The sequence below is a fragment of the Haliotis rufescens genome, unplaced genomic scaffold (genome assembly GCF_023055435.1).
Source record: "Haliotis rufescens isolate VD_foot unplaced genomic scaffold, xgHalRufe1.0.p SCAF_4, whole genome shotgun sequence".
NCBI lineage: Eukaryota > Metazoa > Mollusca > Gastropoda > Lepetellida > Haliotidae > Haliotis > Haliotis rufescens.
The window spans coordinates 354,314-382,149 of record NW_025964112.1 but is presented as its reverse complement, the minus strand read 5'-3'; the positions used below and the strand labels follow the sequence as shown (position 1 = coordinate 382,149).

At 42.8% G+C, this 27,836-nt stretch overlaps 2 protein-coding genes across 2 annotated transcripts; one reads left to right on the top strand and one right to left on the bottom strand.

Moving 5' to 3' along the window:
• Positions 1–731: 731 nt before the first annotated feature.
• On the top strand, positions 732–26,351 carry LOC124150348 (serine/threonine-protein phosphatase 6 catalytic subunit). Its single transcript, XM_046522337.2, has 10 exons — positions 732–861; positions 3,949–4,044; positions 10,493–10,558; positions 11,993–12,060; positions 12,501–12,574; positions 14,808–14,887; positions 16,567–16,684; positions 17,009–17,100; positions 19,190–19,247; positions 19,995–26,351. The coding sequence occupies exons 1-10, from the start codon at positions 775–777 to the stop codon at positions 20,183–20,185; spliced, it is 930 nt and encodes a 309-aa protein (XP_046378293.1). The 5' UTR covers positions 732–774; the 3' UTR covers positions 20,186–26,351.
• LOC125372373 (gibberellin-regulated protein 14-like) lies at positions 21,783–23,636 on the bottom strand. Its single transcript, XM_048382151.1, has 2 exons — positions 23,617–23,636; positions 21,783–22,638 (listed from the first exon to the last, which is right to left on the bottom strand). Exons 1-2 carry the CDS (start codon positions 23,634–23,636, stop codon positions 21,783–21,785), a joined length of 876 nt encoding a protein of 291 aa, XP_048238108.1.
• Positions 26,352–27,836: the final 1,485 nt, after the last annotated feature.

Genomic DNA, 27,836 nt, shown 5'->3' with positions numbered 1-27,836 from the left:
GTGTGCAGACTATGTACATGCAGTGAGACAAAGGGTCAACTTTAGAGGGTTCGCTTGGCTAATCAGTCGAGCACGTCATGGCTTGGGTTTTAGGCTCACAACATGAAAGACACATGAAGTACATTTAATCTATATTAACCACTAATAATACATAAAAGTTGAACAGTCAAAAGCAGACAAGATGGATGAATATGTACAACGGTTGTATCTGTCACATAAATATGAACTTTCTAAGACTATTTAAAATGTTTTAAAAGTTGTTTTTTCAATAGATCTATAAATATTTCTAGATCCTCTTGTTTCAGCTCTGTTGCGCACATAAAATCCTCAAGTCCCAAATGTGTGGCCATTTTCACCCAACAATTAAGGCTATTTGCTCAAAACTGTCTTGGGCAGTTTTTGCATTGGGCCATTTTCTCTATAACGCGTGTGGCAAAGCTAAATAATCTAAATTTAAATTGATAAATTGTGCTTTGGTATTTTGGTATTTTTCATAAAATTATCACTACGATTTTTGATGTTTTAGAGAATGAGCTACATTTGTATACCAAAAGCTTTTTAAGGTTCACCTATTTTGAATTAGAATAAGGTATTCGGTAGTAGCCCACGTAATTCCTGTGAAACTTGGCGAGCGTTTGTCATTGTGAACATGTTTTTGTCTCATTGGGGCCAAGGTGTTTCTAGCTACGACGGCCGATTTGACACCTAATAAAACTGGGAGCAAGTCGAGACCTAGGTTTTCCTGACCAATCGCAGGCTTCGTTTCATTTCGTGATGACAAGAGGCAACAAAATGGCGGACGTAGATAAGTGGATTGAGGTTGCGAAACAGTGCAAATATTTACCAGAAAATGATTTGAAGGTACGATGTGGCAGTGATGAGTGTGTGGGTGTCAACGTCAAGTTGGAATAGATAGATTTTTGTATAAAGGCACACATTTTGTTAAAACGGTCTCTGAAAATTAAGTGTCCTATTTTCGATCACTTCCCTAATTTTGCTATGTTAAAATTACGTAGGTCTGAAATGTTATCAGTATTTACATGGTTAGCATTGCAAAACGCCAAGATCAAGTATTTTACGTATTTAATCAACGTTTATGCAATATTTGTCAGGTCACAGTTCTCTATTGATATGTGAGAAAAACAGGTGGCATTCACCACAGTGAGTTGTTTACTAACATGATAAAGTCTAAAGGTATTTTTGTGCGGTAAAATGTGTTAGCATGGTTAAATTAGGCCTAATGTCATACAGATTTCATACACAAAACTTTAAGAATTTTGATAGACTTTATCAAACTTTGATACTGACCATGTCTTGGCAGTATGTTCAATGAAATCTGTGAAAAGAAATACCTTTACCCAGATATGATTTTTCGCATTTCTAAGAATCTAAATCGTCATTTTCCTTCTGATTCTGAAATCATTTTAAATGTAGTCTCAAGTATCAAAACGTGAGAACAATTCCGATAGGGGCAAATTCTGATATATGAAGTCTTTCCTCATTGAGGGTGGTCGGGTAGCCTAGTGGTTAAAGCGTTGGCTCGTCACGCCGAAGACCCGGGTTCGATTCCCGACATGGGTACAATGTGTGAAGCCCATTTCTGGTGTCCCCCGCCGTGATATTGCTCGAATATTGCTAAAAGCGGCGTAAAACCATACTCACTCACTCACTCACTCACTCACTCACTTTCCTCATTGCTGACAACATGGACACTTAATACGACTATATTTAGGGTCCATGCTGACAACAAGAGTAGTAAGGCATTTGATCATGTTGATTGAAAACTCATCCTGGTTCAAACTTTCTGAGTAACTTTTCCTCACTTACATGGAAATATTAGCCTTTTTCATGCATTTTCCCTCAGCTCTGTATTTAATGTTGCAAAAAGTCAATATTAAAGTCCTGTTGGAAATGCTAGAAAACTGCTTTTTGTCTGTTAAAAAAGGATATAATTTTCCACACTGTTGTTATTGAAATATCGAGTAACTACCAATCGACCTACCTGTGGTTTGAAGTATTTCAGTCACAATGAGACCTATTGACAAGTTTACAGGAGACAAATTCGAATGAAAACAGGAAGTTTACATTTATTCTAAGTCCAGTGATGGCTGTCTGAAACGGACTATTTATTTTGTTAACATTGCTCCGATGATGCATGTTACATTACACTTGCATAGCCATAACCATGGTACACGATATGGCGTCTGTACTGGGAAATGCATACAAGTTCTTTACACTTTAGAGAGATAGAGGGAAAACGTTTAGTTTATTTAGATAGGGGGAATTATTGAACTGCCCAAGCTGTTGGGTTTTCAATTCATACCATCAAGTCTACGGTATGATAAATAAAACAAAACAGGTATAGTGGTGGTCTCAAAAACAAAACTGGGATGTAAAAGGATATTAGACAGCTTTGATACAGGGTGATTAGGCATTTAGTGTAAAGCTTTATGAGCAGAAGATAACCCTGACTTGTACTGTTGTAGTAGAATTTGTGAGGAATTAAAGATACAATTAATGTTAACTGCACTAACTATTGCTCTCCAAGAGATGGGATTTCGATACACTGCGCTTGGCGATGACCAAGCACTTTCAGGGGAAAATATTCCATCCTGTCTGAGGTCACATTATCTCCGAACCATTCATAACTATCAGTCAGGGCGTCCAGATATTTTACCTTGATGAATCATTCTACTGACTACATGTGGCTATCGGCAGATGGACTAAAAGCACCCATGGTACCATCAAGCATTGAATATATAAAAATAAATGTAGTTTTTTCTTCTTGCTGTGTCTGCTAACAACATTTTAGATCTAACTTCAGCCTTTATTAATAATAAACCCTTTAACTTTTCATTCCAAAAATAATTTTTTGAGTTTGTTCTTCACCTACCATACCCAACATGCCAAATTGACAATCAGTTAAGATAATTTTAGAAATATTGTTTTATGTTTTCATTTCATGCACCTACACCACATGTACTAAGTTACCCAATTAACATAGATATAATTATTGTTTATGATTTGTTATAAATAACATCTAAAATGAAAAATAACATGCAGGTTCTTGCCTTGCCATGTTGATACCTTTAATTAAGAAGGACTTCAGAAACACAGAAAAATTAAAGTTAAAGTTATCAGATTATACTCTAATCACCTGGAGTACAGTACAAAAAGATGCGAGTCAAAATTCTGTTTCTATAGAAGATTGGTTTGTTTGTTGTTAAACACCTCACTCGGTAATATTCCAACTGTATGACATTGGTTTGTAAATAATCAAGTTTGGACCAGCCAGTCCAGTGATTGACATCATGAGCATCGATCTACCCAATTTGGGTACGAAGACATGCATCAACCAAGTCAGCAAGCCTGACCACAAGATCTCGTTAGTCGCCTCTTATGATAAGTATAGTTGCCTCTTACGGCAAGAAGGGGTTGCTAAAGGCCTTTTCTCTACCTGGATCTTCAAGGGTCTTCTATAGAAGAAGAAGAAGAAGAAAAATTTATAAGTGTCTCACATGTAATGATGTATGTTGAACAATAGACAAGAATGACACATGAAAATGTATATACAAACACTCACACTCGCACAGGGGTGGTGGGGTAGCCTAGTGGTTTAAGCGTTCGCTAGTCACACCGAAGACCCAGGTTTGATTCCTGACATGGGAACAAAGTGTGAAGCCCATTTCTGGTGGCCACCGCAGTGATATTGCTGGAATATTGCTAAAAGTGGAGTAAAACCATACTCACTCACTCACACTCACACTCACACTCACACTCACACACTGATTCACACAAAGACACAGATGGGTACACCACATACATCATGTACATGTATACAGGAATTAAGGTGTGTGTGTACTACTGGTAGTACACTTCGTGTATGGATTGTCTATTTTGTTTGAATTGATTAACTTGAGAAGTGAAATATGTGTTGTGTATTTTCAGAAACTGTGTGACATGGTGTGTGAGTTGCTGCTGGAGGAGTCGAATGTCCAGCCAGTGTCCACTCCAGTCACTGTGTGCGGAGACATTCATGGCCAGGTGAGTTGCTGCATGAAAACCTATCACAGGTTTTACACCCAAGGGTCTCCAGGCTAGAATAGGTCCCCAACAACCTTCACTGGTCTCCGCATAGGGATTTCCAGGTTAGGATAGGTCTCCAACATCCTGCGCTGGTCTCCCCATAGGGATTTCCAGGCTAGAATAGGTCCCCAACAACCTACGCTGGTCTCCCCATAGGGATTTCCAGGTTAGGATAGGTCCCCAACAACCTACGGTGGTCTCCCCATAGGGATTTCCAGGTTAGAATAGGTCCCCAACAACCTACGCTGGTCTCCCCATAGGGATTTCCAGGTTAGAATAGGTCCCCAACAACCTACGCTGGTCTCCCCATAGGGATTTCCAGGTTAGAATAGGTCCCCAACAACCTGCGGTGGTCTCCCCATAGGGATTTCCAGGTTAGAATAGGTCCCCAACAACCTACGCTGGTCTCCCCATAGGGATTTCCAGGTTAGAATAGGTCCCCAACAACCTACGCTGGTCTCCCCATAGGGATTTCCAGGTTAGAATAGGTCCCCAACAACCTGCGGTGGTCTCTCCATAGGGATTTCCAGGTTAGAATAGGTCCCCAACATCCTGCGCTGGTCTCCCCATAGGGATTTCCAGGTTAGAATAGGTCCCCAATATCCTGCGCTGGTCTCCCCATAGGGATTTCCAGGCTAGAATAGGTCCCCAACAACCTGTGCTGGTCTCCCCACAGGGATTTCCAGGTTAGAATAGGTCTCCAACATCCTGCGCTGGTCTCCCCATAGGGATTTCCAGGTTAGAATAGGTCCCCAATATCCTGCGCTGGTCTCCCCATAGGGATTTCCAGGTTAGAATAGGTCCCCAACATCCTGCGCTGGTCTCCCCATAGGGATTTCCAGGTTGGAATAGGTCCCCAACAACCTATGCTGGTCTCCCAATAGGGATTTCCAGGTTAGAATAGGTCTCCAACATCCTGCGCTGGTCTCCCCATAGGGATTTCCAGGTTAGAATAGGTCCCCAACATCCTGTGCTGGTCTCCCCATAGGGATTTCCAGGTTAGAATAGGTCCCCAATATCCTGTGCTGGTCTCCGCATAGGGATTTCCAGGTTAGAATAGGTCCCCAATATCCTGCGCTGGTCTCCGCATAGGGATTTCCAGGTTAGAATAGGTCCCCAATATCCTGCGCTGGTCTCCCCATAGGGATTTCCAGGTTAGAATAGGTCCCCAATATCCTGCGCTGGTCTCCGCATAGGGATTTCCAGGTTAGAATAGGTCCCCAATATCCTGCGCTGGTCTCCCCGTAGGGATTTCCAGGTTAGAATAGGTCCCAAACATCCTACGTTGGTCTCCGCATAGGGATTTCCAGGTTAGAATAGGTCCCCAACATCCTACGTTGGTCTCCCCATAGGGATTTCCAGGTTAGAATAGGTCCCCAACAACCTATGCTGGTCTCCCAATAGGGATTTCCAGGTTAGAATAGGTCTCCAACATCCTGCGCTGGTCTCCGCATAGGGAGTTCCAGGTTAGAATAGGTCCCAAACATCCTACGTTGGTCTCCCCATAGGGATTTCCAGGTTAGAATAGGTCCCCAACATCCTACGTTGGTCTCCGCATAGGGATTTCCAGGTTAGAATAGGTCCCCAACATCCTACGTTGGTCTCCCCATAGGGATTTCCAGGTTAGAATAGGTCCCCAACAACCTATGCTGGTCTCCCAATAGGGATTTCCAGGTTAGAATAGGTCTCCAACATCCTGCGCTGGTCTCCGCATAGGGAGTTCCAGGTTAGAATAGGTCCCCAACATCCTACGTTGGTCTCCCCATAGGGATTTCCAGGTTAGAATAGGTCCCCAACAACCTGTGCTGGTCTCCCCATAGGGATTTCCAGGTTAGAATAGGTCCCCAACAACCTATGCTGGTCTCCCCATAGGGATTTCCAGGCTAGAATAGGTCCCCAACAACCTGTGCTGGTCTCCCCATAGGGATTTCCAGGTTAGAATAGGTCCCCAACAACCTGTGCTGGTCTCTCCATAGGGATTTCCAGGTTAGAATAGGTCCCCAACATCCTGTGCTGGTCTCCCCATAGGGATTTCCAGGTTAGAATAGGTCCCCAACAACCTATGCTGGTCTCCCCATAGGGATTTCCAGTTTCGAAAAGGTTCCCAACATCCTACACTGGTCATTAGAGGCAACCAAATGGATCAAATGGTCAGGCATAGTGACTTGGTTGATAGCCAATCATTGCACTTTGAAGGTGTGGATTGTAGTTCACAAAATTGATCACTGCATTGTCTGGCCCAGAATGAAGCAGAATAAAACATAAAAAATAACATGTTTTATTGGACTGCAACAATCCTAGCATAATTAGGGTACAGAAGATCTTGTATGAGAATGCCAATGACAGAATTCGTAATGTTGAAATCATGTGGATAATATTGTTAAATAACTTCCAGGTGCCGGTTTCCGGTAAAATGGGTATAGCCATTTGATCATAGGTTAAGGCAATTGCTCATCACGACAATGGCCAAGGCTTGATAGAGAGGGCACAACCGTGTATTGCTCATCACGACAATGGCCCAGGTTTGATAAAGAGGGCACAACCGTGTATTGCTCATCACGACATTTGCCCAGGTTTGATAGAGAGGGCACAACGGTGTATTGCTCATCACGACAATGGCCCAGGTTTGATAAAGAGGGCACATCCGTGTAGAGCAGTGTAAAGTTAGTCTCACTCATCATGCTCATCCTCAGAAATCCTATTCTTGAAGTACTTGTGTCAGTGCTAAGCATGGGATCAATTAATTTCAGAAATTCACAGAAGAAATGAAGATAAACATGTAGAATGTGAACTTGACATGTTTACTGCAAAGTGTGAATCAAAAGTAACGTGGCCATTCAGAAGTGAAAAGTTTGACTCTTACTGAACGGGAGGGGGGGAGCACACTGCAAAGTTTCTAAATTCCAACTGCTTGTTTTCATGCTGATCTACAAGAAATGAAATTCACCGAGTTCGAAGATTAAACAAGAGTGTTTTTGGTGGCATTAATTCCAACTGCACAACAAAACACCTTTATGTCGGAACTGTGTCACTCTTTAGAGGAGTATATTTCTGCTGCTGTATACAGTTTGCAGTAGTTTCTGGCAAGCTTCATCACTTTGACTGTGATTCTCTGTGAAGCACGACTATTTGGTAGGACTACTGTATGCAGAGTTTCAGATCAGTTCATTTTGTAGGACATAGACTTATGTACCTTGACATCAGTACCTTGTGTAAGACTGATTTGCTTCCAATATTGCTAGATTAGCATGATTAGTGCAAGCTTATGACATGATGTATGACTGAACAGGAACTTAGAAACCAAGTTGATGACTGGTTGTGATGGACATGTTGAATGCATAGCGCATTATCTTGATTATCACCTCTGTGTGCATGTCAGTTTATTGTTACTGACTGTGTATACAGGATATAACTCTTTATCATATAATGGGTAGGTTTCTCGGCAGGATAAAGCCAACGGATAAAAACGATATCCGTTGGGGTCATATGCGGATAGAGATGCAAATATCAAAGGTCAAGTATGGACTACTTTCAGTGTTTATAAACAAACATGGCATCGCCCTTGTCATTCGGCGATCGAGTCAGAATTAACCATCGGGAATCTTGATAAACTACAGAGATAATTGCTATCATTATCAAAAGAACAGTCTAATATACTGAAAATCTGTGTCTAACTGTGACGTAGCTAAGGCATTTTATAAGTTTTGGCAACTTTGGAGAAATAATTTTGCGAGGGCACGAGGCCTAGCCAAGAGGGATCAGTAGCCATATCTGTGCTTGTAGACCTCTGCGGCTTGAAACCTTCTCCACAAATTAAAATAGTTGGATTTGGCCGAAATATGTTTGAATTGTTACCTTGTTTCGTTTTGTCGCTGTGTGTACATCTGACTACACTGCTTAACGCTATGACAGGACAGACCCACTGTCAACAACGTCTGAACGTGGCCGTGATGTCTCATAGACTAGGGTTAGAGTAGCTCCCCTTTGACAAAGGGCAGTTACTCTAGCGGACAGACCGATGGATTGCCGCGAAATGCAAGGAAAAACAATTGTTGTTTTGCGAATATGTTGCTTCGCCACTGTATAAGAAACAGATTTCAGTTGGAACTATATTGGCTACTGTCACTGTCCGACTGTCACAGCACTTACACTGTGACGTAATAAATATTAATACACACATTCCAGGAAAACTCGCAATGTTTCGGGAATGTTTATGAGAGAGGGAAAGCGATTTTGAAGCACAGAATTAAAGAATGACATTATATGATAAAGAGGTTATCACGCTTGTGTGTTTGGGGATGGTAAATATCCTGCATTAGGAATAAACACTATGTATTTAGCTCGCCAAGGCTCGCTAAATACAATGTTTATTCCTAATGCAGGATATTTACCATCCCCAAACACACTCGCGTGATAACCTCTATTTATAAGAGCTTGATGTTTGCTTGTGAAGCTGAAACTTACCATACATCTTTGATGTCTCTAAACAGTGCTCCCATGATTCAGTGATTCACATCAACAGTGATTCACATGCAGCATTAGAAATTGGCACTTGTCCTATAGTCCATGCCAAACTGCCCAGTAGTTAAGGTGTATCATAAGGACTAGTAGAAATTAACCATTTTTAAGGGTATTTGCTATATGTTATCATTATATGGACTAGCACACTAAAGATGTTAGTTTCTTCCGCTGACATGATCTTCTTTTTTCTATTTGGTCATTACTCAGGCTGGGTTTGCATTATCATTATGAAATTTGATATGGAGCAAGTACATTAAGTACTGTATTTGACGTAATAAGCGCCCAGGGTGCTCTCAAAATTAGAAATAGGGGACTCTTATTACAATATGATTTTGGTGAGAAAAAAGAGAGTTGAAAGATCGTAAATTTCGGGATTTATGCTGACAGCCTGAAAAGATACAAAAGAAAAGTCTGTGCGTATTATACACGACAGATATATTTTCCAGAATTTAATTGCCCATAATTAAGGGTGCATATAACACACGAGTGCATATTATACAAGAATAAATAAGTGTTCATTGATCAATCGGAAGGGGTGCTAATTGGGATTGTTCTCTAGCCAATATATGAGCAAATATTGCTGTGGGCGCTTATTAAAGCTGGGCTATTATTACGTCGAAAACGGTATGTGGTTTCCAGAATAACATAATATGTTTTTGGCATGTTTTGATTTTTTATTCAGTTGCAACCTTTGACTTAACGCACCTGTTTTTCTATTGTTACTACATTTTCAACACCTCTGCCAGCCTGGATGGAGTTTTAAATGTTTCTTGAGTCATGTTAATGTATTTGATACTAAAAGCCCTTCGGGTGAGATTCTGTATATCTGTTGTTGTTTTGTCATTGAATGCAGCAGTATGCTTGTTACATAGAGTGTGCATGAGTATTCTCCCAATATTACCATATTTGAAAACAATCTTGAGGACAATCTTGTCAGTCAATTGCCTAGACAATACACCAGCCTGATACCCAGTGACATTGACAATGGTTTCAGGTAACCCTTTGTAGAACAGATAACCAGACTCTAACCCAGTGACACTGACAATGGTTTCAGGTAACCCTTTGTAGAACAGATAACCAGACTCTAACCCAGTGACATTGACAATGGTTTCAGGTAACCCTTTGTAGAACAGATAACCAGACTCTAACCCAGTGACATTGACAAAGGTTTCGGGTAACCCTTTGTACAACAGATAACCAGACTCTAACCCAGTGACACTGACAATGGTTTCAGGTAACCCTTTGTAGAACAGATAACCAGACTCTAACCCAGTGACACTGACAATGGTTTCAGGTAACCCTTTGTACAACAGATAACCAGACTCTAACCCAGTGACACTGACAATGGTTTCAGGTAACCCTTTGTACAACAGATAACCAGACTCTAACCCAGTGACACTGACAATGGTTTCAGGTAACCCTTTGTACAACAGATAACCAGACTCTAACCCAGTGACACTGACAATGGTTTCAGGTAACCCTTTGTACAACAGATAACCAGACTCTAACCCAGTGACACTGACAATGGTTTCAGGTAACCCTTTGTACAACAGATAACCAGACTCTAACCCAGTGACACTGACAATGGTTTCAGGTAACCCTTTGTACAACAGATAACCAGATTCTAACCCAGTGACATTGACAATGGTTTCAGGTAACCCTTTGTACAACAGATAACCAGACTCTAACCCAGTCACATTGACAATGGTTTCAGGTAACCCTTTGTACAACAGATAACCAGACTCTAACCCAGTGACACTGACAATGGTTTCAGGTAACCCTTTGTACAACAGATAACCAGACTCTGAAATGTTGTTTTAGTTATCTCTTTACAACCCAGAGTTTGCTTTAAATCAAGACACATTTTCTTGATGATGTGTTTCAGTTCTATGACTTGATGGAGTTGTTCCAGACCGGGGGGCAGATGCCAGACACAAACTACATCTTCATGGTAAACTCACGTGCAGTGGGCCTTTGTGGCCTCACAGTTTCTTCTACATAAATGAAATGGGTGTAGTAAACTCAAAAGGCTTTGCATGCCTAAGCCTCATTGTTGTATGAATATATCTTTTGCAGTAGACACTGATTCGGGAAGTTAATGTGTGCATGGTGTAAGTACGTCAAATGACTTTGAAAATATTCATCAAGAAAAACGAAACAGAAATCTAGATGATGTGTTGACACATAAATCAACCCCTAAACAAACTGCAGGCTGTGAAGACCTGTACAGTCCTGGGCCCCGTTCCTCAAAGCGATCTTAGCACTAAGGTGATCGTAAGTCCAATACTTTAACATAGGTTTACGATCATCGTAGTGCTAAGATCACTTTGAGGAACGGGACCCTGAACTACTGGCCTGGAAGGAGATCTACAGGAGATCTCCAGGAGACCCTCAAGGCAGGCAGTTGTTTCAAACACTGCTGCTGCACGTTAGAATTAGATGGACATTCATCAGATTTGCAAAATATAGATGACAATTCTATTTATATGAGGTTAGATGTGTAAACTGTTGAGATGGTGAGTGAGTTCCCTATATGGGTGTGTGGGGTGGTCAGGTAGCCTAGTGGTTAAAGCATTCACTCGTCACACCGAAAACCTGGGGGAGATGGTGAGTGAGGTCCCTATATGTGTGTGGGGCGGTCAGGTAGCCTAGTGGTTAAAGCATTCACTCGTCACACCGAAAACCCGGTTTAAATTTCCCCACATGGGTACAATGTGTGAAACCCATTTCTGGTGTCCCCTGTCATGATACTGCTGGAATATTGCTAAAAACAGTATAAAACCATACTCACTCACTCACTCACCGTATAGACCCGTGAAGATTCCGGGGTAGAATTGGTCTTCAGCAACCCATACTTGCAGTAAAAGGCGACTATGCTTGTCGTAAAAGGCGACTAACGGGATCGGGTGGTCAAGCTCACTGACTTGGTTGATACATGTCATCGATCCCAATTGCGTGGATCGATGCTCATGATGTCAATCACTGGATTGTCTGGTCCAGACTCGATTATTTACAGACCGCTGTCATATAGCTGGAATATTGCTGAATGCGGCGTTAAACAACAAACAAACAAACAAACAAAACCTACACTCATCGTATATGTCTTTATGTTGCTGTAATGACCAGCACAATTGAATGAACACTAACACCTGTCTTTTTGTAAATGGAAAGGTAGATTATAACATCTTGACTTTCAAGATACTTGCTTTCAACGCTGACCACTGTACATTCCATTCCTATCCACAAGATATGATATCTGAAACTAGAGTCTGTGAATCACAGAAGTTAAAAGTTGAGACAGAGGCTGCATTGGTCTTGCAGTAATGAGCGCTGTTGCATTGTTCAGTGTCTGGGCTGTCTTACTCAAAATGCTGGGATGTTTCAGGGGGACTTTGTCGACCGTGGGTACTACAGTCTGGAGACCTTCACCTTGCTGCTCACTCTCAAGGCCAAGTGAGTTTCACCTTCATAATAACTAATTGGCTGTTAATCTTGTTGGATGAATAAGAGGTTGGATCTTACAATTCACATGGTTAACACATACCTGACACACATCTGTTTGATCTTCTTGGTGTCAGCTGAGAGAATGTTGGTACATTCCACCCCTGAAGTGTTCTATTTTTGCTGAAGTGTCCCTTCTCCCCCTAGCCTTTGATGAACTTTTAACTTTTAATGCATCCTGTTGTGGCCTATGCTGAGTGAACATCTTCTCTCAAACCACTGCTCTCATGAAGCTGAAACTTAACATACTTGTTACCACAAAACAAAATTGAAAATAATTTGACTCAAATGTTTGCTATGACAGCCACAGTGAAAAATATGTTTGTAGCCACTTCACAGTCAACCGAAATTTGCTATAAATGTTGGTATTTATGTCAATCATTCCATTCCAGGTGGCCTGACAAGATTGTTCTATTGAGAGGAAATCACGAAAGTCGCCAGATCACACAAATCTATGGGTTCTATGGTAAGACTCAAGTGCATTATTCACCTTCTCTGCTCAGTGTCAGCATGGCTAAGGGACCACAGTTTCATCTTGAAGCTGCTGGTAATATAGAACAGGTTGTTGTCATGTCATGGCTGCACCTAGGCCTGTCTGTTTGTGACTCTTGAGGACTCAGCAGTAAGTTTTGGGAGTGCAAAGTTAACCACTGTGACATAAACACTTGCTTATTTTGTGTGCTGATTTCCTTGTTTGAAGCTTTCCTTGAAGCTCTAAATGGACAATTCTTAAGCTTATCCCTTCTCAAACTACGTATTTCCTGCTTCTTTTGATCCCTATGTGGAAATGTACTTGAACAAAGTTTCCAGCTTCTAAAAACATGTACACAAAATGCCATTTAGAATGTCATTTCTAAAAAACTTTGCCCGAACACATCCCAGCATCACCATGGTCACCTCCCCAACAAATGGGCCGTGCACTGTAATTCCATGCATTGTAACCTTACACGACATGATCACCTGACTACCCCTTTCACATCATTCTCACTCTCACTGCCACCCTGTGGATAGCACAGAACAGGTGCCACTTGCAGACAACTTACTCCACTGCAGATCCTCATGATGACTGCTGTGATTGCCGCAACCTTTGCTCCAAGGACCACGGATGTTCCCAGTGTTCTGACCTTTCAGAGGAAGCTTTCTGTGTAAATCTGCATAAATGCCACAAACGTGATGTTGAGCGCCTGTTAAAGTTTAAGGACACAAAACACGGGCCTTCCTCTGCCCAGAAACCCAGCAGTCACCAAGCCGGCTGTCCCCTCCACTGTTGCTGTAACGAAACTACCTCCTGCGTCTACCATGCCCTCCTTGTCGGTTGAAGACGATGATATCTCAGACAGTTTCCTCACTGATGACATTCCCGCCAAATCGGAAAAACCAGATTTCCCAACTGTGCTTGTTACCACACCTACGATGGAGCATCCTACAGTCTCAGATGTCTGCACAGTTCTGCTAGAGGATAGCTCATCCAGGCCACCTTCCCAGCGCTCCCTGGTCCATGGATTGACGTTTTGACTCAGCATCATAGTGGTAGACCCATGTTTCATTACCCGTTACCAATCTCTTTCTGAATTTAACAAAATCCTTCTCAAATAGCTTGTCTGTGGAGACTCTGGTCTTCAACATCGAAGTCGCCGCAACACACGTCCATATCGGCGGTGTCCCAAGCCCTTACCTGCTCATCTCTACTTTAGGCAATTGATGTCTCAGTATTGGTTGGATGATCCTCTTGTGGATGTTGTCTATCATTCCTCTTCCCATCTCAGCATCCCACGAGCGTGATGGATGGCTTTGACTAAGCATTAAAAGATATGCCAAGGTGGCTCACCCTGCTGTCCATCGGATATAGTGGCGTGGTCTGTCTTGTAGAACTGATTGCCCGGAGACCCTGTAGAGTCTTTATTTGTATCACTGTTGAGCAGCAGTTTCCTCATGTATAGCTCACACGAACAGTTGTAGTCTCTAAGGCTAGGTTATCGGCACCCTACCGACCAGCCATAGGATAAATGCATAGTGTGAAATCGAATAAGTTGAAATATTTGTAAATTTTACATGGGATTGTATATTTATATACTTATCCTACACTATATGCCCTCCCAACCATTCCTGCATCACAGCCCCTCTAGCCTTTCAGCCCTAAGAAAGACAATGATGTGGCAGGGGAAGTAGGGTGATCATATCGTGGAAGGTCATCACGCACAGGACCCATTTGTTGGGGTGGTGACCATGGTGATGCTGGGATGTGTTTCAGCGAAATCTTCTTAGAAGCTAGAACTTTTGTTTCCACATGAGGATCGAAAGAAGAAGGAATAAATGCATAGTGTGATTTTTAAATATACAATTTTATGTTAAATTTACAATCTCATCTTTGCTTGTATTTCTTATCTTAATAGAAACAATGGTTACCTTTCAATGTGCATTCTGCATTTGAATTGACCTCTTTGCCCATATGGTAATGTGGAAAAAGAGTCTGCCCTTGGATCAGAAGGTCCCCGTTTCGAATTCCTCCGCAGGAATTCCATGGCCACTACACAATGATAATTGCAGTGCAGTTAATTTTACTTCCATCCTCAATGTTCTTGTGTATAGGATGCACAGTTTTGTGTCTGACACCCTGGATGTGGTACCTACATGTTGAGTACTTGTCTGCTTGCTACTGAATATTTTGTTGCATATTGAGTAAATGATATCTCTTCCAGATGAGTGTCAGACAAAGTATGGGAACGCCAATGCCTGGAGATATTGCTGTCGGGTGTTTGACCTCCTCACCATCTCCGCTGTAAGTACCACAGGTGTTTGACCTCCTCACCATCTCCACTGTAAGTACCACAGGTGTTTCACCCTCTCACCATCTCCGCTGTAAGTACCACAGGTGTATGACCTCCTCACCATCTCCGCTGTAAGTACCACAATGTTTGACCTCCTCACCTTCTCCACTGTAAGTACCACAGGTGTTTCACCCTCTCACCATCTCCGCTGTAAGTACCACAGGTGTTTGACCCTCACCATCTCCGCTGTAAGTACCACAGGTGTTTGACCTCCTCGCCATCTCCGCTGTAAGTACCACAGGTGTTTGACCCTCTCACTGTAAGTACCACAGGTGTTTGACCCTCTCACTGTAAGTACCACAGGTGTTTGACCTCCTCACCATCTCCACTGTAAGTACCACAGGTGTTTCACCCTCTCACCATCTCCGCTGTAAGTACCACAGGTGTTTGAACTCCTCACCATCTCCGCTGTAAGTACCACAGGTGTTTGACCTCCTCACCATCTCCGCTGTAAGTACCACAGGTGTTTGACCTCCTCACCATCTCCACTGTAAGTACCACAGGTGTTTCACCCTCTCACCATCTCCGCTGTAAGTACCACAGGTGTATGACCTCCTCACCATCTCCGCTGTAAGTACCACAATGTTTGACCTCCTCACCATCTCCACTGTAAGTACCACAGGTGTTTCACCCTCTCACCATCTCCGCTGTAAGTACCACAGGTGTTTGACCCTCACCATCTCCGCTGTAAGAACCACAGGTGTTTGACCTCCTCGCCATCTCCGCTGTAAGTACCACAGGTGTTTGACCCTCTCACTGTAAGTACCACAGGTGTTTGACCCTCTCACTGTAAGTACCACAGGTGTTTGACCTCCTCACCATCTCCACTGTAAGTACCACAGGTGTTTCACCCTCTCACCATCTCCGCTGTAAGTACCACAGGTGTTTGACCTCCTCACCATCTCCGCTGTAAGTACCACAGGTGTTTGACCTCCTCACCATCTCCGCTGTAAGTACCACAATGTTTGACCTCCTCACCATCTCCACTGTAAGTACCACAGGTGTTTCACCCTCTCACCATCTCCGCTGTAAGTACCACAGGTGTTTGACCCTCACCATCTCTGCTGTAAGTACCACAATGTTTGACCTCCTCACCATCTCCACTGTAAGTACAACAGGTGTTTGACCTCCTCACCATCTCCGCTGTAAGTACCACAGGTGTTTGACCTCCTCACCATCTCCGCTGTAAGTACCACAGGTGTTTGACCCTCTCACTGTAAGTACCACAGGTGTTTGACCCTCTCACCATCTCTGCTGTAAGTACCACACGTGTTTGACCTCCTCACCATCTCCGCTGTAAGTACCACAGGTTTTTGCAACAAGGCTATTGCAGGTATATGTTTAGAAATTAGCTTTGAGGTTATGAATACAGGTCTGAATATCAGCTTTTGGGCCTTCTTTGTTGCTTGGTTTTCAGGACATTTGGTCAGCAATGGTCAGTGGATGAAAAAAACTTAAACTAGACCCTTGAATTTGGTGATTTGTAGTGGTTTGGTAGTGATGGGTATTGACCTGGCTTTTGTATTGCCATTTATTACAATAATGATTCCTGTATTATGATGCATACCACAATATATTGCATGTCTTGTTTCGACTGTAATTTGTTATTAACCAGAATGTTATGTTTCAGATCATCGATGAATGCATTCTGTGTGTACACGGTGGCCTTTCTCCGGACATCAAGACAATCGACCAGATCCGTACCATCGAGCGCAACCAGGAGATACCTCACAAGGGGGCTTTTTGTGGTATCCTTTCAAGAGCTGCGTAGGAATCCATTACTATACCGTAGTGTCGTCCATCTCCAAGTTTGGCTGGTTAAGTAACGCTGGTCTTCTCATAGATTAATGCCCACTCCACAATTGGTACAAAAATAACAACAATTATAACATGTTGGAGTGAATTGAGGACTCTTAGATTGAACCCCCTTTTGACAGCTCTCAAAGAATAATATTCAGACAGCTTAAATGAAAATCTTTAGCTTGTTCTCATTGGGCAGACTCATAGGAGTGAGTGGTGTAATGCTTGTTCCGTTGACCAGATAAATATGTGGACCTTAACTCCTAACACAGACCTGGTGTGGTCCGACCCTGAGGACGTCGACACATGGGCCATGAGTCCAAGAGGTGCTGGCTGGCTTTTCGGCGCCAAGGTTACCAACGAGGTTTGTTCAAGTTTAATATCCGTGCTTGAAATTAAGGAGGATCGTTGGATTCTTGAGGTTTGCTCCTACAGGATTTGAATCAGGGGACGCCATCAATATTTGACTTTTACCTCTAGGGTCTTGGCAGGTTGCTTCATCCTTTTATCTTGTTGATGAAGGAGAGTTGGGGCATGTTTTCAGTAACCTCAAAATATGACGGCTTCCAAATATTCTGGGTTCGAATAGGTCCCCAGGAAGCTATGCTTGTTGTAAGAGACGACTCAGTAGATCAGGTGATCAGGCTCAATGACATGGTTAATGACATGGTTAATGACATGGTTAATGGCATGGCATAGTAGCCTGACGGCATGGATCATTCCTCATCATATCAACCACTAGATTGTCTGGTTCAGTCTCAGTTTTTAACCATGTCATGTAGTCATGTAGCTCGTATATTGTTCAGTGCAGCATTAAACAACAAACACAAACACACACAGACACGTTCCACTACTACTCCTATTTTTTAACCTTTCTATCTTGTATCACTAACCTTTCTAGGCCAATGTTACAATAACCCACCCTGTGGAAGCTGTACATGGGACTTTGTCCCTAACACCTCATGCTTGTCATCCAACTGTGTCCGTGGTCTTGTGGTAGAGCGTCCGCCCGGAGAGCGGAAGGTCCAGGGTTCGATCCCGGGCCGCGTCATACAAAAAGACGTTAAAAGATTGTACTTGTTGTTACCCTGTCTGGCGCTCGGCATTAAGGGGCTAAAACAAGGACTGGTCGGCTCAGAGTCAGTATACTGTGTCTGAGTGGGGTATTCATGTTAAACTGCGGCATGGTATCTCAGTGAGCTAGCACTATAAATCGGCATCAGTCCGGACTAGTACAAGCAGCCACACACACACATACACCTGCATGCGCGTCGCTATATAAGTGCAATAATCTTGGACACGACGTTAAACCCAATTTCACCTCACCTCACCTCACCTCATCCAACTGTGCAGGACATCAGGTGGTCAGGTCCTGTGGCTGATCACATGTCATCCCACCCTGTGGAAGCTGTACATGGGACTTTGTCCCTAACACCTCATGCTTGTCATCCAACTGTGCAGGACATCAGGTGGTCAGGTCCTGTGGCTGATCGCATGTCATCCCACCCTGTGGAAGCTGTACATGGGACTTTGTCCCTAACACCTCATGCTTGTCATCCAACTGTGCAGGACATCAGGTAGTCAGGTCCTGTGGCTGATCCCATGTCATCCCACCCTGGCTGCATGGGACATGGTTGCCATGGTGTTGTTGTTAAAGGGGAAGTGTACACGCAAAAATCACTTTCTTTCTTTTTCTAAACAAAACGCAATTTTAGAATTAGTTAGTATCTGTCTTAATATACACTGATTTTTTTCACAGTGAAAGTAGGAAGCTCAAAATAGTGTGAAAATGCTATGCCGTTATGAGGCCTTCGTTTTTCGAGCTAAACAGGCCAGAGTTATCCCCCTTAGATTATGACGTAATTGGCGCCAATTCAACTGGGTCCCTGTCTATTTTCAACACAAAAGATATCAAGTACCAGTTTGCGGTAAAACAACATGGCCTAAGACACACTCCGGCGCAGTGGTGACTCAGCATAACACTATGCTGGCTGGCATCTGAGACGCTAGAATCACACACCTGTACTTACACCACGTGAAGCGGCTCTAACAAAGCATGATGACGTCATAGTGTTTATCAATCGGCACCAATGACGTCATATTGCAAGGGGCACAAGCCATGGTGTTTTTGGTCTGGAAATAGAACACTTGGTAAATGTGAAAAATATAAATCGTTTTAATGCAAAAAATATGTTAATTAATTGTGATATTTTTATATTTTTGTCTATGACACTACTAGGTTAACACTTTTAATGTGCAAAAAGTACACGAAAAATAGGTTCATTTCCTTGTGAACTTGCCCTTTAAACACCTTGGACACACTACCTCCAGAATCTAGAAGCGTGGGTGACTCACAGTGTCTTGTTTGTTTCTGTCCCATACATGGAGACAGTGTCATGTCAACTGCTGTACAGTATTCACCATCCCATTAACACGATTGCTTCTGTTGCCAGTTTGTCCACATCAATAACCTGAAGCTCATCTGCCGAGCTCACCAGCTGGTTCATGAAGGTAAGGAAGGCCTAGTGGTACCATCCTTCCCTGTTACACTTCAATCTAGGACGTCCATTAGTGATGATCCCTCATGTATAATTGTTGCTATGACCGATTCCAAGGGCATGGATGTCTCAGTTCTCTAAGACTTGCAGTTTGATGTGAAGAGTTACGCCCCTTAGGCATGTAAGAATCCTGTTCTGAGTTCAATCTCAGATTGGCCCTGATGTGCCTGGGTTTTATCAGTGAAAAAAAATCTTGGACCTGCATCACTTTTGGCTTTCCTCCCCCATCTTATGACCCTGGGGTAGATGTGGTCCCCAGCAACCTCAGCAACTTGGTGCTCGGGTGGTCATGTTCAGTGAGTTGGTTGATTTCATTTCATCATACCCTGATGGCATGGATCGTTGATCATAATATCCATCACTTGTTTGTCTGGTCCAGACCTGTTTGATTAATGACCCCCATTATTTAGCTGGAATATTGCTGGCACGTTAAACAACAAACAAGATAGCATTAAAATCTCAGTTCACTCACTCACTTTTCCCCACTTAGTGACAAAGGGAAATACTTTTAGCCACAACTCACTACTCACTGTTACCTCTATCAGGGTGGGGGGAGGTAGCCTAGTGGTCAAAGTGGTTGCTCTTGACGCTGAAGGCCTGAGTTCCATTCCCCAAATGGGTAAAATGTGTGAAGCCCATTTCCGTTGTCCCCTGCCCGGATATTGGTGGAATACTGATCTAACCATACTCACTCTTCCAGGGTACAAATACATGTTTGATGAGAAGCTTGTGACGGTGTGGTCGGCACCCAACTACTGCTACCGCTGCGGCAACATCGCTGCCGTCCTCTCCTTCAGTAACCCAGACACCAAGGAGGCCAAGCTGTTCCGTGCAGTTCCAGACAATGAGAGAGTTATTCCCCCTCGGACACAGACCCCGTACTTCTTATGAGCATCATGTCACAGTAACAAAGGATAAGTGATAGTGCCTCACACTCTGGGGTGGTGTTTGATTTGACAACAGTGAAATAATTCAGGGTGAACCACTGTGAGAATCCAATGAGAAATACTCTTTATCAATGATTGAAATATTAACATCTGAATTGAGATTATAACATTTTGCATGCAACAATTATTTGATAGATACTAATGAATCTGTGTTTATGTAGTGTGAGAGCGCCATGTGTGATTAGGTCCTTTCTGGCCCACAAGATCTGGCAAATTTCAAATATGGAGAAAAGTGTAAATACCTGAAGTTATTTAAGACATACAGTATCACGGGACTTTTACTTGGCAATTTTCTTTTGGGAGTATTGGATTTAAACACAAGTATGTCCAGTGGTGTACTTTAAAGGTGTTAAAACCAAGAGTACGGTTGGAATTGTTTTTCAAGAGTATTTAATTGTTTTTCTCAACATTGAACAGTCCTTGATGCAAGTTGATTTTTTTATGAGTTATAAAACAATAGTGCAGTCATTTGCCTAACTGCATTATGAGTTTATAAAACACTATATACAGTCAAGTCTCGTTAATCCAACAATCGGCTTTATCTGACACAAATGATGGGAACCGATTACATCAGTGCTCTATATAGTCACGTTAATCCCACAGTCTCACACTCAGACTACGACACACCTAATTTGCAACGAATTACCAAAATCACTCATTAATCAATCTCGTTAATCCGACCCAGTGATCCGCTGCAAGTACACAGCCCCATGTTTTGATGTGAGACGTGTCGGCTAGTAGCTGCATATTACCAACGGTTGTATGGAAAAACTTGCTTAACAACAAACAATTAAAGCTTTGAATTAACAAACAGGATATAAAAATATCACATGCTTAGATTACCTCAGTCTCATAAAAATCAGATACAAGTTCTTGCAACCGCTGAAGATATCCCATTACAGGTCACGTCAGAACGACCTTTCGCAAACTTTGACTGACCAATGAAATGGCTAACAGGAAGTCTACATTGACCACTAAGAAAGCAGCTTTCTTGAGCTTTGTGGCACTTGTTTCAAACTGGCAACTTCCATTCCAGACTATGCTTACAAAAGTATCTTTAATCAGTCAACAGTAGTTCTGTGTTTAGCTTTAGAGGTTGCATGATTAGAAAACATATTCCGCTAACAATATGAATATTTCATTTTTATTTTATCGTTATCTGTCGTGTAGTTGTCCGATTTTCGATCACGAAAGTTGATGCAACTTAATTTCGTGTATCTGACATACTCGTTAATCCGACATAATCATATTCTGCCAACCATGTTGGATTAACGGGACTTGACTGTGTGTACTTGCTCATGGGTGGTTTCTCCAGAACCATGTAAATCCTTGCTTTGTAACCTCAATATTTTATTGAACATTGCAGTTACCGGTACTCTAGTGTGGTAAAGAAACTGTGCCAGTCATTGGAACCCCTCATTTGATATTAAGTTCCTAACAATACTCCAATCATCAGAATTTGTCCTATTTAGTGGGGTGAAAAGACTTCATCTGACCTTGGCCTTCATACATGTGTCTTTGCCATTTGAGCAGGGAGTTGATTAATGATGACATGGAGGCCTTGTCTTGACTAGTGTCCTACCAGGGTGATGTTCACAATGTATTGGTCCCCCCACACCTGCCCTAGGCGGGTCTGTGGTGGGTGGGTGGGAGTACTCTATGACTGGTCCACCCACACCTGCCCTAGGCGGGTCTGTGGTGGGTGGGTGGGAGTACTCTATGACTGGTCCCCCCACACCTGCCCTAGGCGGGTCTGTGGTGGGTGGGTGGGAGTACTCTATGACTGGTCCCCCCACACCTGCCCTAAGCGGGTCTGTGGTGGGTGGGTGGGAGTACTCTATGACTGGTCCCCCCACACCTGCCCTAAGCGGGTCTGTGGTGGGTGGGTGGGAGTACTCTATGACTGGTCCACCCACACCTGCCCTAGGCGGGTCTGTGGTGGGTGGGTGGGAGTACTCTATGACTGGTCCCCCCACACCTGCCCTAAGCGGGTCTGTGGTGGGTGGGTGGGAGTACTCTATGACTGGTCCACCCACACCTGCCCTAAGCGGGTCTGTGGTGGGTGGGTGGGAGTACTCTATGACTGGTCCACCCACACCTGCCCTAGGCGGGTCTGTGGTTGGTGGGTGGGAGTACTCTATGACTGGTCCCCCCACACCTGCCCTAAGCGGGTCTGTGGTGGGTGGGTGGGAGTACTCTATGACTGGTCCACCCACACCTGCCCTAGGCGGGTCTGTGGTGGGTGGGTGGGAGTACTCTATGACTGGTCCACCCACACCTGCCCTAGGCGGGTCTGTGGTTGGTGGGTGGGAGTACTCTATGACTGGTCCACCCACACCTGCTCTAGGCGGGTCTGTGGTTGGTGGGTGGGAGTACTCTATGACTGGGACCACACTTCTGGTCAGTTGGAAGCTGATATCTTTACAGTTTTAAGCTGTCAATGTATTTAGATCTACGAGTGCATTGAAACAAATTTGTGACTTATTTATCACTCAATGTTGAATTTTTTCATTCCATGTCCTCACAGCAAAAATGTCTTGTTCAAATGCATTTTTTTTACCATGATTGCAATTGGAGAAAATGTTGTTTTATTAAATAATAATAAAATGTTCAAAATTCGCAAAATCGAACTGAAGGTGTAACTGGGGAGAAAAGGTCCCAAACATGGCAACCTTGTCTGCCCACAGTGTCACAGCAGTAGGTGTTATACACACAAAGGTGGCTATCTCATGTCTTGGCCGGCAGGACGTCAGATAAAGAATGAACTTACATTATCTTTTTCTATAGTAACAATTCTGTACTTTTTTTCTTTGAGATTCTTTGTTCTGTACGCCAGCAGTTGTCCTGTTGCTTCCGATTTTCACATTTTGATGATACTTTGAACAATCTCTTTAAGATCAGATCTTTATCTTCTTTGTCTTTGATAGAGATTACTGAATCAGATTTAAACATCAAATTTTATTGAGATTAATATTTTGAATAATTTCCAGGTCACGCTTGTTGATTGAGTGCACATAAGAAAGATTAAAATATTCAAGATGGAAGGTTCATAAAATGAATGTAAATATTGTTTTTATAGTAGTTCATGTGCGGATTCCTCATGTTGATTGTAAATCAGGTAGAAGCATTTCTGTTTGTATCACAGTTATAATCTTTGTATAGATTTGTTCATCGCTGAGTCAACAAGGCAGAGTCAACATTGAGGGGTTTTTGTTAGAACTTTCTTGTGATGGTGAGGCCAGAGAACCCCAGCTATGTTTAGAGTAATAATGATAATAATCATACTATCAGTCGCTATTGCTAGTAGTGGCTGGGTAACTTTGTGAAACAAGTGAAGATTGTTTTTATGATGACTTTGAACAGCGGGATGCGTACTCATCATCCAAGTTCCACATTGTAAGCAACAAGCACCCATGAACTGGGAGTCGATGAAGAGAAACAGTTCTGTTTACATTCCTTCTTTCCCTGATTTGTGACCTGAAGATTTCTGGACAGGATGTGGATCATCTGTATGATGACTGAATGAATTGATAAGTCAGTTGAAACATGAAATAAGTCACTGATTGATCATGCTAAGTCATCAATATATTTGTGTGGATAATTACTACCCAGTTTCTCAACACAACTGGCTAACAGCTAACACTGTCGCATGTCCCACTCCCTGCAGACTCGTTGTGATGTACTGGACATACACTACTTATTGCTGGACATCTTTCATCTTGACTTGGGGTTTAATTACAACTACAGTCGTTGTGCACTTGTATTATATCACCTGTATGGAGTCCAACTTAACAGGAGCTGTGGAAATATATTGTTGTGTATATATAATTCTATTCTGGAGGTTTTAGGAACTGGTCATTTATTATAGGGTGTGGGTTGAAAAATAACAGTGGAAAAGGCAGTTGTTAAAATGATCATAACAATATTAGGGGGCCTGAAAAATATGACAGTTCTATGATTAATCAAATAAACACATGTCTCTCCATGTGGACATCTGTAACACATGACACATGACAGCCACACGAGCACTGCTCCATGCATCACTTGGTGCTGTGGTAGTGACGTGTCTCTCCATGTGGACATCTGTAACTCATGACAGCCAAACGAGCACTGCTCCATGCATCACTTGGTGCTGTGGTAGTGAAGTGTCTCTCCATGTGGACATCTGTAACTCATGACACATGACAGCCACACGAGCACTGCTCCATGCATCACTTGGTGCTGTGGTAGTGACGTGTCTCTCCATGTGGACATCTGTAACTCATGACACATGACAGCCACACGAGCACTGCTCCATGCATCACTTGGTGCTGTGGTAGTGACGTGTCTCTCCATGTGGACATCTGTAACACATGACACATGACAGCCACACGAGCACTGCTCCATGCATCACTTGGTGCTGTGGTAGTGACGTGTCTCTCCATGTGGACATCTGTAACACATGACACATGACAGCCACACGAGCACTGCTCCATGCATCACTTGGTGCTGTGGTAGTGACGTGTCTCTCCATGTGGACATCTGTAACTCATGACAGCCACACAAGCACTGCTCCATGCATCACTTGGTGCTGTGGTAGTGACGTGTCTCTCCATGTGGACATCTGTAACACATGACACATGACAGCCACACGAGCACTGCTCCATGCATCACTTGGTGCTGTGGTAGTGACGTGTCTCTCCATGTGGACATCTGTAACTCATGACAGCCACACGAGCACTGCTCCATGCATCACTTGGTGCTGTGGTAGTGAAGTGTCTCTCCATGTGGACATCTGTAACTCATGACACATGACAGCCACACGAGCACTGCTCCATGCATCACTTGGTGCTGTGGTAGTGACGTGTCTCTCCATTTGGACATCTGTAACTCATGACACATGACAGCCACACGAGCACTGCTCCATGCATCACTTGGTGCTGTGGTAGTGACGTGTCTCTCCATTTGGACATCTGTAACTCATGACACATGACAGCCACACGAGCACTGCTCCATGCATCACTTGGTGCTGTGGTAGTGACGTGTCTCTCCATGTGGACATCTGTAACTCATGACACATGACAGCCACACGAGCACTGCTCCATGCATCACTTGGTGCTGTGGTAGTGACGTGTCTCTCCATGTGGACATCTGTAACTCATGACACATGACAGCCACACGAGCAATGCTCCATGCATGAATTTGTGTGACACCTACCAGTGCTGTTTGACTGGTTTTCCTTCTACTGGAACAGGCCCATGGCTTTCTTCGTTAAGAATAGCGACGACACAACGCACACACATGTATTCACGGGAGATGGAGGAATGTAGTGTTTACGATCATGTGAAGGACTCACAATGTCCCACAGTAAGTTTGCCCTGGGATTAGAGCTATCACAGGTTCAATTGCAACATAGAATTGTGAAACTGGTAATCTAAGATTGCCTTCAGTCAGGTGAAGAAGACAAAGTTAGTGGCTGTGCTGGATATCTTTGTGGCAGGGGGTTAGGATGGTATTTGGATTCGTAGATTGTCAACCTGTGCCAAAACTCAATAACTTCCTGAATGTACAGTGCAGCCCAATAATCACCAGGTGCAGTTGTTCCCCTTGGGTACTGGATCTGGTGATTATTGATTGGAATCGCAGATCCACATCAATAATGACCTGCATCACTTCGGGCTTCCCACCCACATTAAGCTGACATACAGCGATATGACTGATAAACTTGTCAAAGCAGGTTTACCCTACTCGACAAACATATAGATGTGTGATGCCGTATGCATGTGGAATAGTCCTAGGAAATCACAGCAATAGTTACACATTAAGTATTTTGTCCTGTTGCTAACTTTGAAGATTTTGTGTCTCTAGACTGTAGATGTTAATCATAGGTATATGCTATGGCATTTGATACACAATCAAAACTGTAAAGTGCTGAAAAGACGCTTTTGATCATACCTTGTTCTTGAGTGACAATGTCTGTCTGATCATATGTTTTATGAAAGTTATTTTAACATATGCATTGATTCCAACATGAAATGACCGGTTGTACATATTTTTGTGTTATACTGTAACATACATGTTTTGTAAAAGAAAAGTACATATGTAGTTTCCAATAAACATCACCGATTGTACACATTTGTTTGTTGTATCAGGGTTCTGTTTAACTTTTATCAGCAGATTTGTATCCGAGCAACATTTGTCTGGGGCAAAGATAATCCCTAACCAAGTGTCATTTGTTTCAGTGTCCCAGAATAAACAATGTATCCTGGTTAATCCATTTGGTGCCATTTTCACTGCGTGAGTGAGAATGGTTTTACTCTGCTTTTAGCAATATTCCAGCAATATCAAGGCAGGGCACACCAGATATGGGCTTCACACATTGTACCCATGTGGGGAATTGAACCGGGTCTTCGATGTGACAGGCGAACACTTTAACCACTCGGCTGTCATCAGGATTTACGAATCACCAGCAGAATAATGTCCCATTGAAGTAAGAAATAAGGTTTGCTCTGCGCCAATGTGTAGTGTAATAAGAGTATAAATTTGTCCTGAACTATTATAGTTTAAGCAGAAGGGCACCTCTCTCCCAGTGCTTTGACGTTTTAGAAGACTGGGAAACTTTATTACACTAAACATAGGGGTAGAGCAAACTTGATTACTTTTCTAAGATGCCAGTCGTTTTGTTTGACTGCAGTATGTTGCTTAGTGCCCTACACTGAGCACCAGGTGTGCATGTGGTTATGAACCTTGTCAAGGATTCTCATTCCTGTCCAGGGACAGACAATATTCATAGGGCACCAACGCCCACCTCTGCCAACTTTGATCATTTACAGAACCATCTTAGAATATATAGTAAAAACAGATCAGGACATCAGGGGAAATCGTCCAAATGAATTAATTCCTGAATTATGAACACACCACAAGTATATAGTGTGTAATATATTTGCCTAGGCCCAAATGGTCTAGGCAGTTCTATTCTCATTTAAATCGACCAGAATTATATATATTCCGAAGATAAATTTCTCTTTAAAAATAAACTGCAACAAGTTGATGTGGACTGTACCATTCCCAGTAAAAAGAGTCCAAATTCTCAAATGTCTTGTTAAATGAATCGGCAGTACATGTCCCTTTGTACCCAAAAGAAATGATACATCGCGCATTGTTTCGGGTTTACTTATCTTCTTTTCCATAAACTTCACAACCATTTCTTCAGACTTCTTTACCCATCTGGGATGTGCATCATTTGTGCCTATCTCTGGATCATTGCGAACACACGTATCTTCATCATTTGATTAATTCGCTTCAGTAAATAATTATACTTAAAGGCAAAAGAAACGCAAGTGAAGTATTTTGTTAGTGAAATGCACAAAATAATAATTTATGAAAGGAAATGTATACAAATGAAAATAAACGCTTTGAAGAAACATTTGACAGTTTAAATCATCCTTTTGAGCACTTCACTGGAACGCAGTCATTTCGATTCGTTTGATGTCTTTTGCACGTGTAGTGTAAATCACATGCACAAATGCGGGCATTTCCCCTTGTCCATCCTTAATAATGCATTGGCGACGTTAATAGTAGGAACAAGTTGTCTTCTCGGGTGAATCAAGGTTCAA

Excerpts from the sequence above, each read along its gene's own strand:
- LOC125372373 (XM_048382151.1), bottom strand. The coding sequence starts at position 23,636 with ATGTGGAACTTGGATGATGA. Across the intron at positions 22,639-23,616 it reads ATGTGGAACTTGGATGATGA|AAGTGTGGTCCCAGTCATAG; the intron begins GTACGCATCCCG and ends CCAACTGACCAG.
- LOC124150348 (XM_046522337.2), top strand. The coding sequence starts at position 775 with ATGACAAGAGGCAACAAAATGGCGGACGTAGATAAGTGGATTGAGGTT. Across the intron at positions 862-3,948 it reads TACCAGAAAATGATTTGAAG|AAACTGTGTGACATGGTGTG; the intron begins GTACGATGTGGC and ends GTGTATTTTCAG. Across the intron at positions 19,248-19,994 it reads TCACCAGCTGGTTCATGAAG|GGTACAAATACATGTTTGAT; the intron begins GTAAGGAAGGCC and ends TCACTCTTCCAG.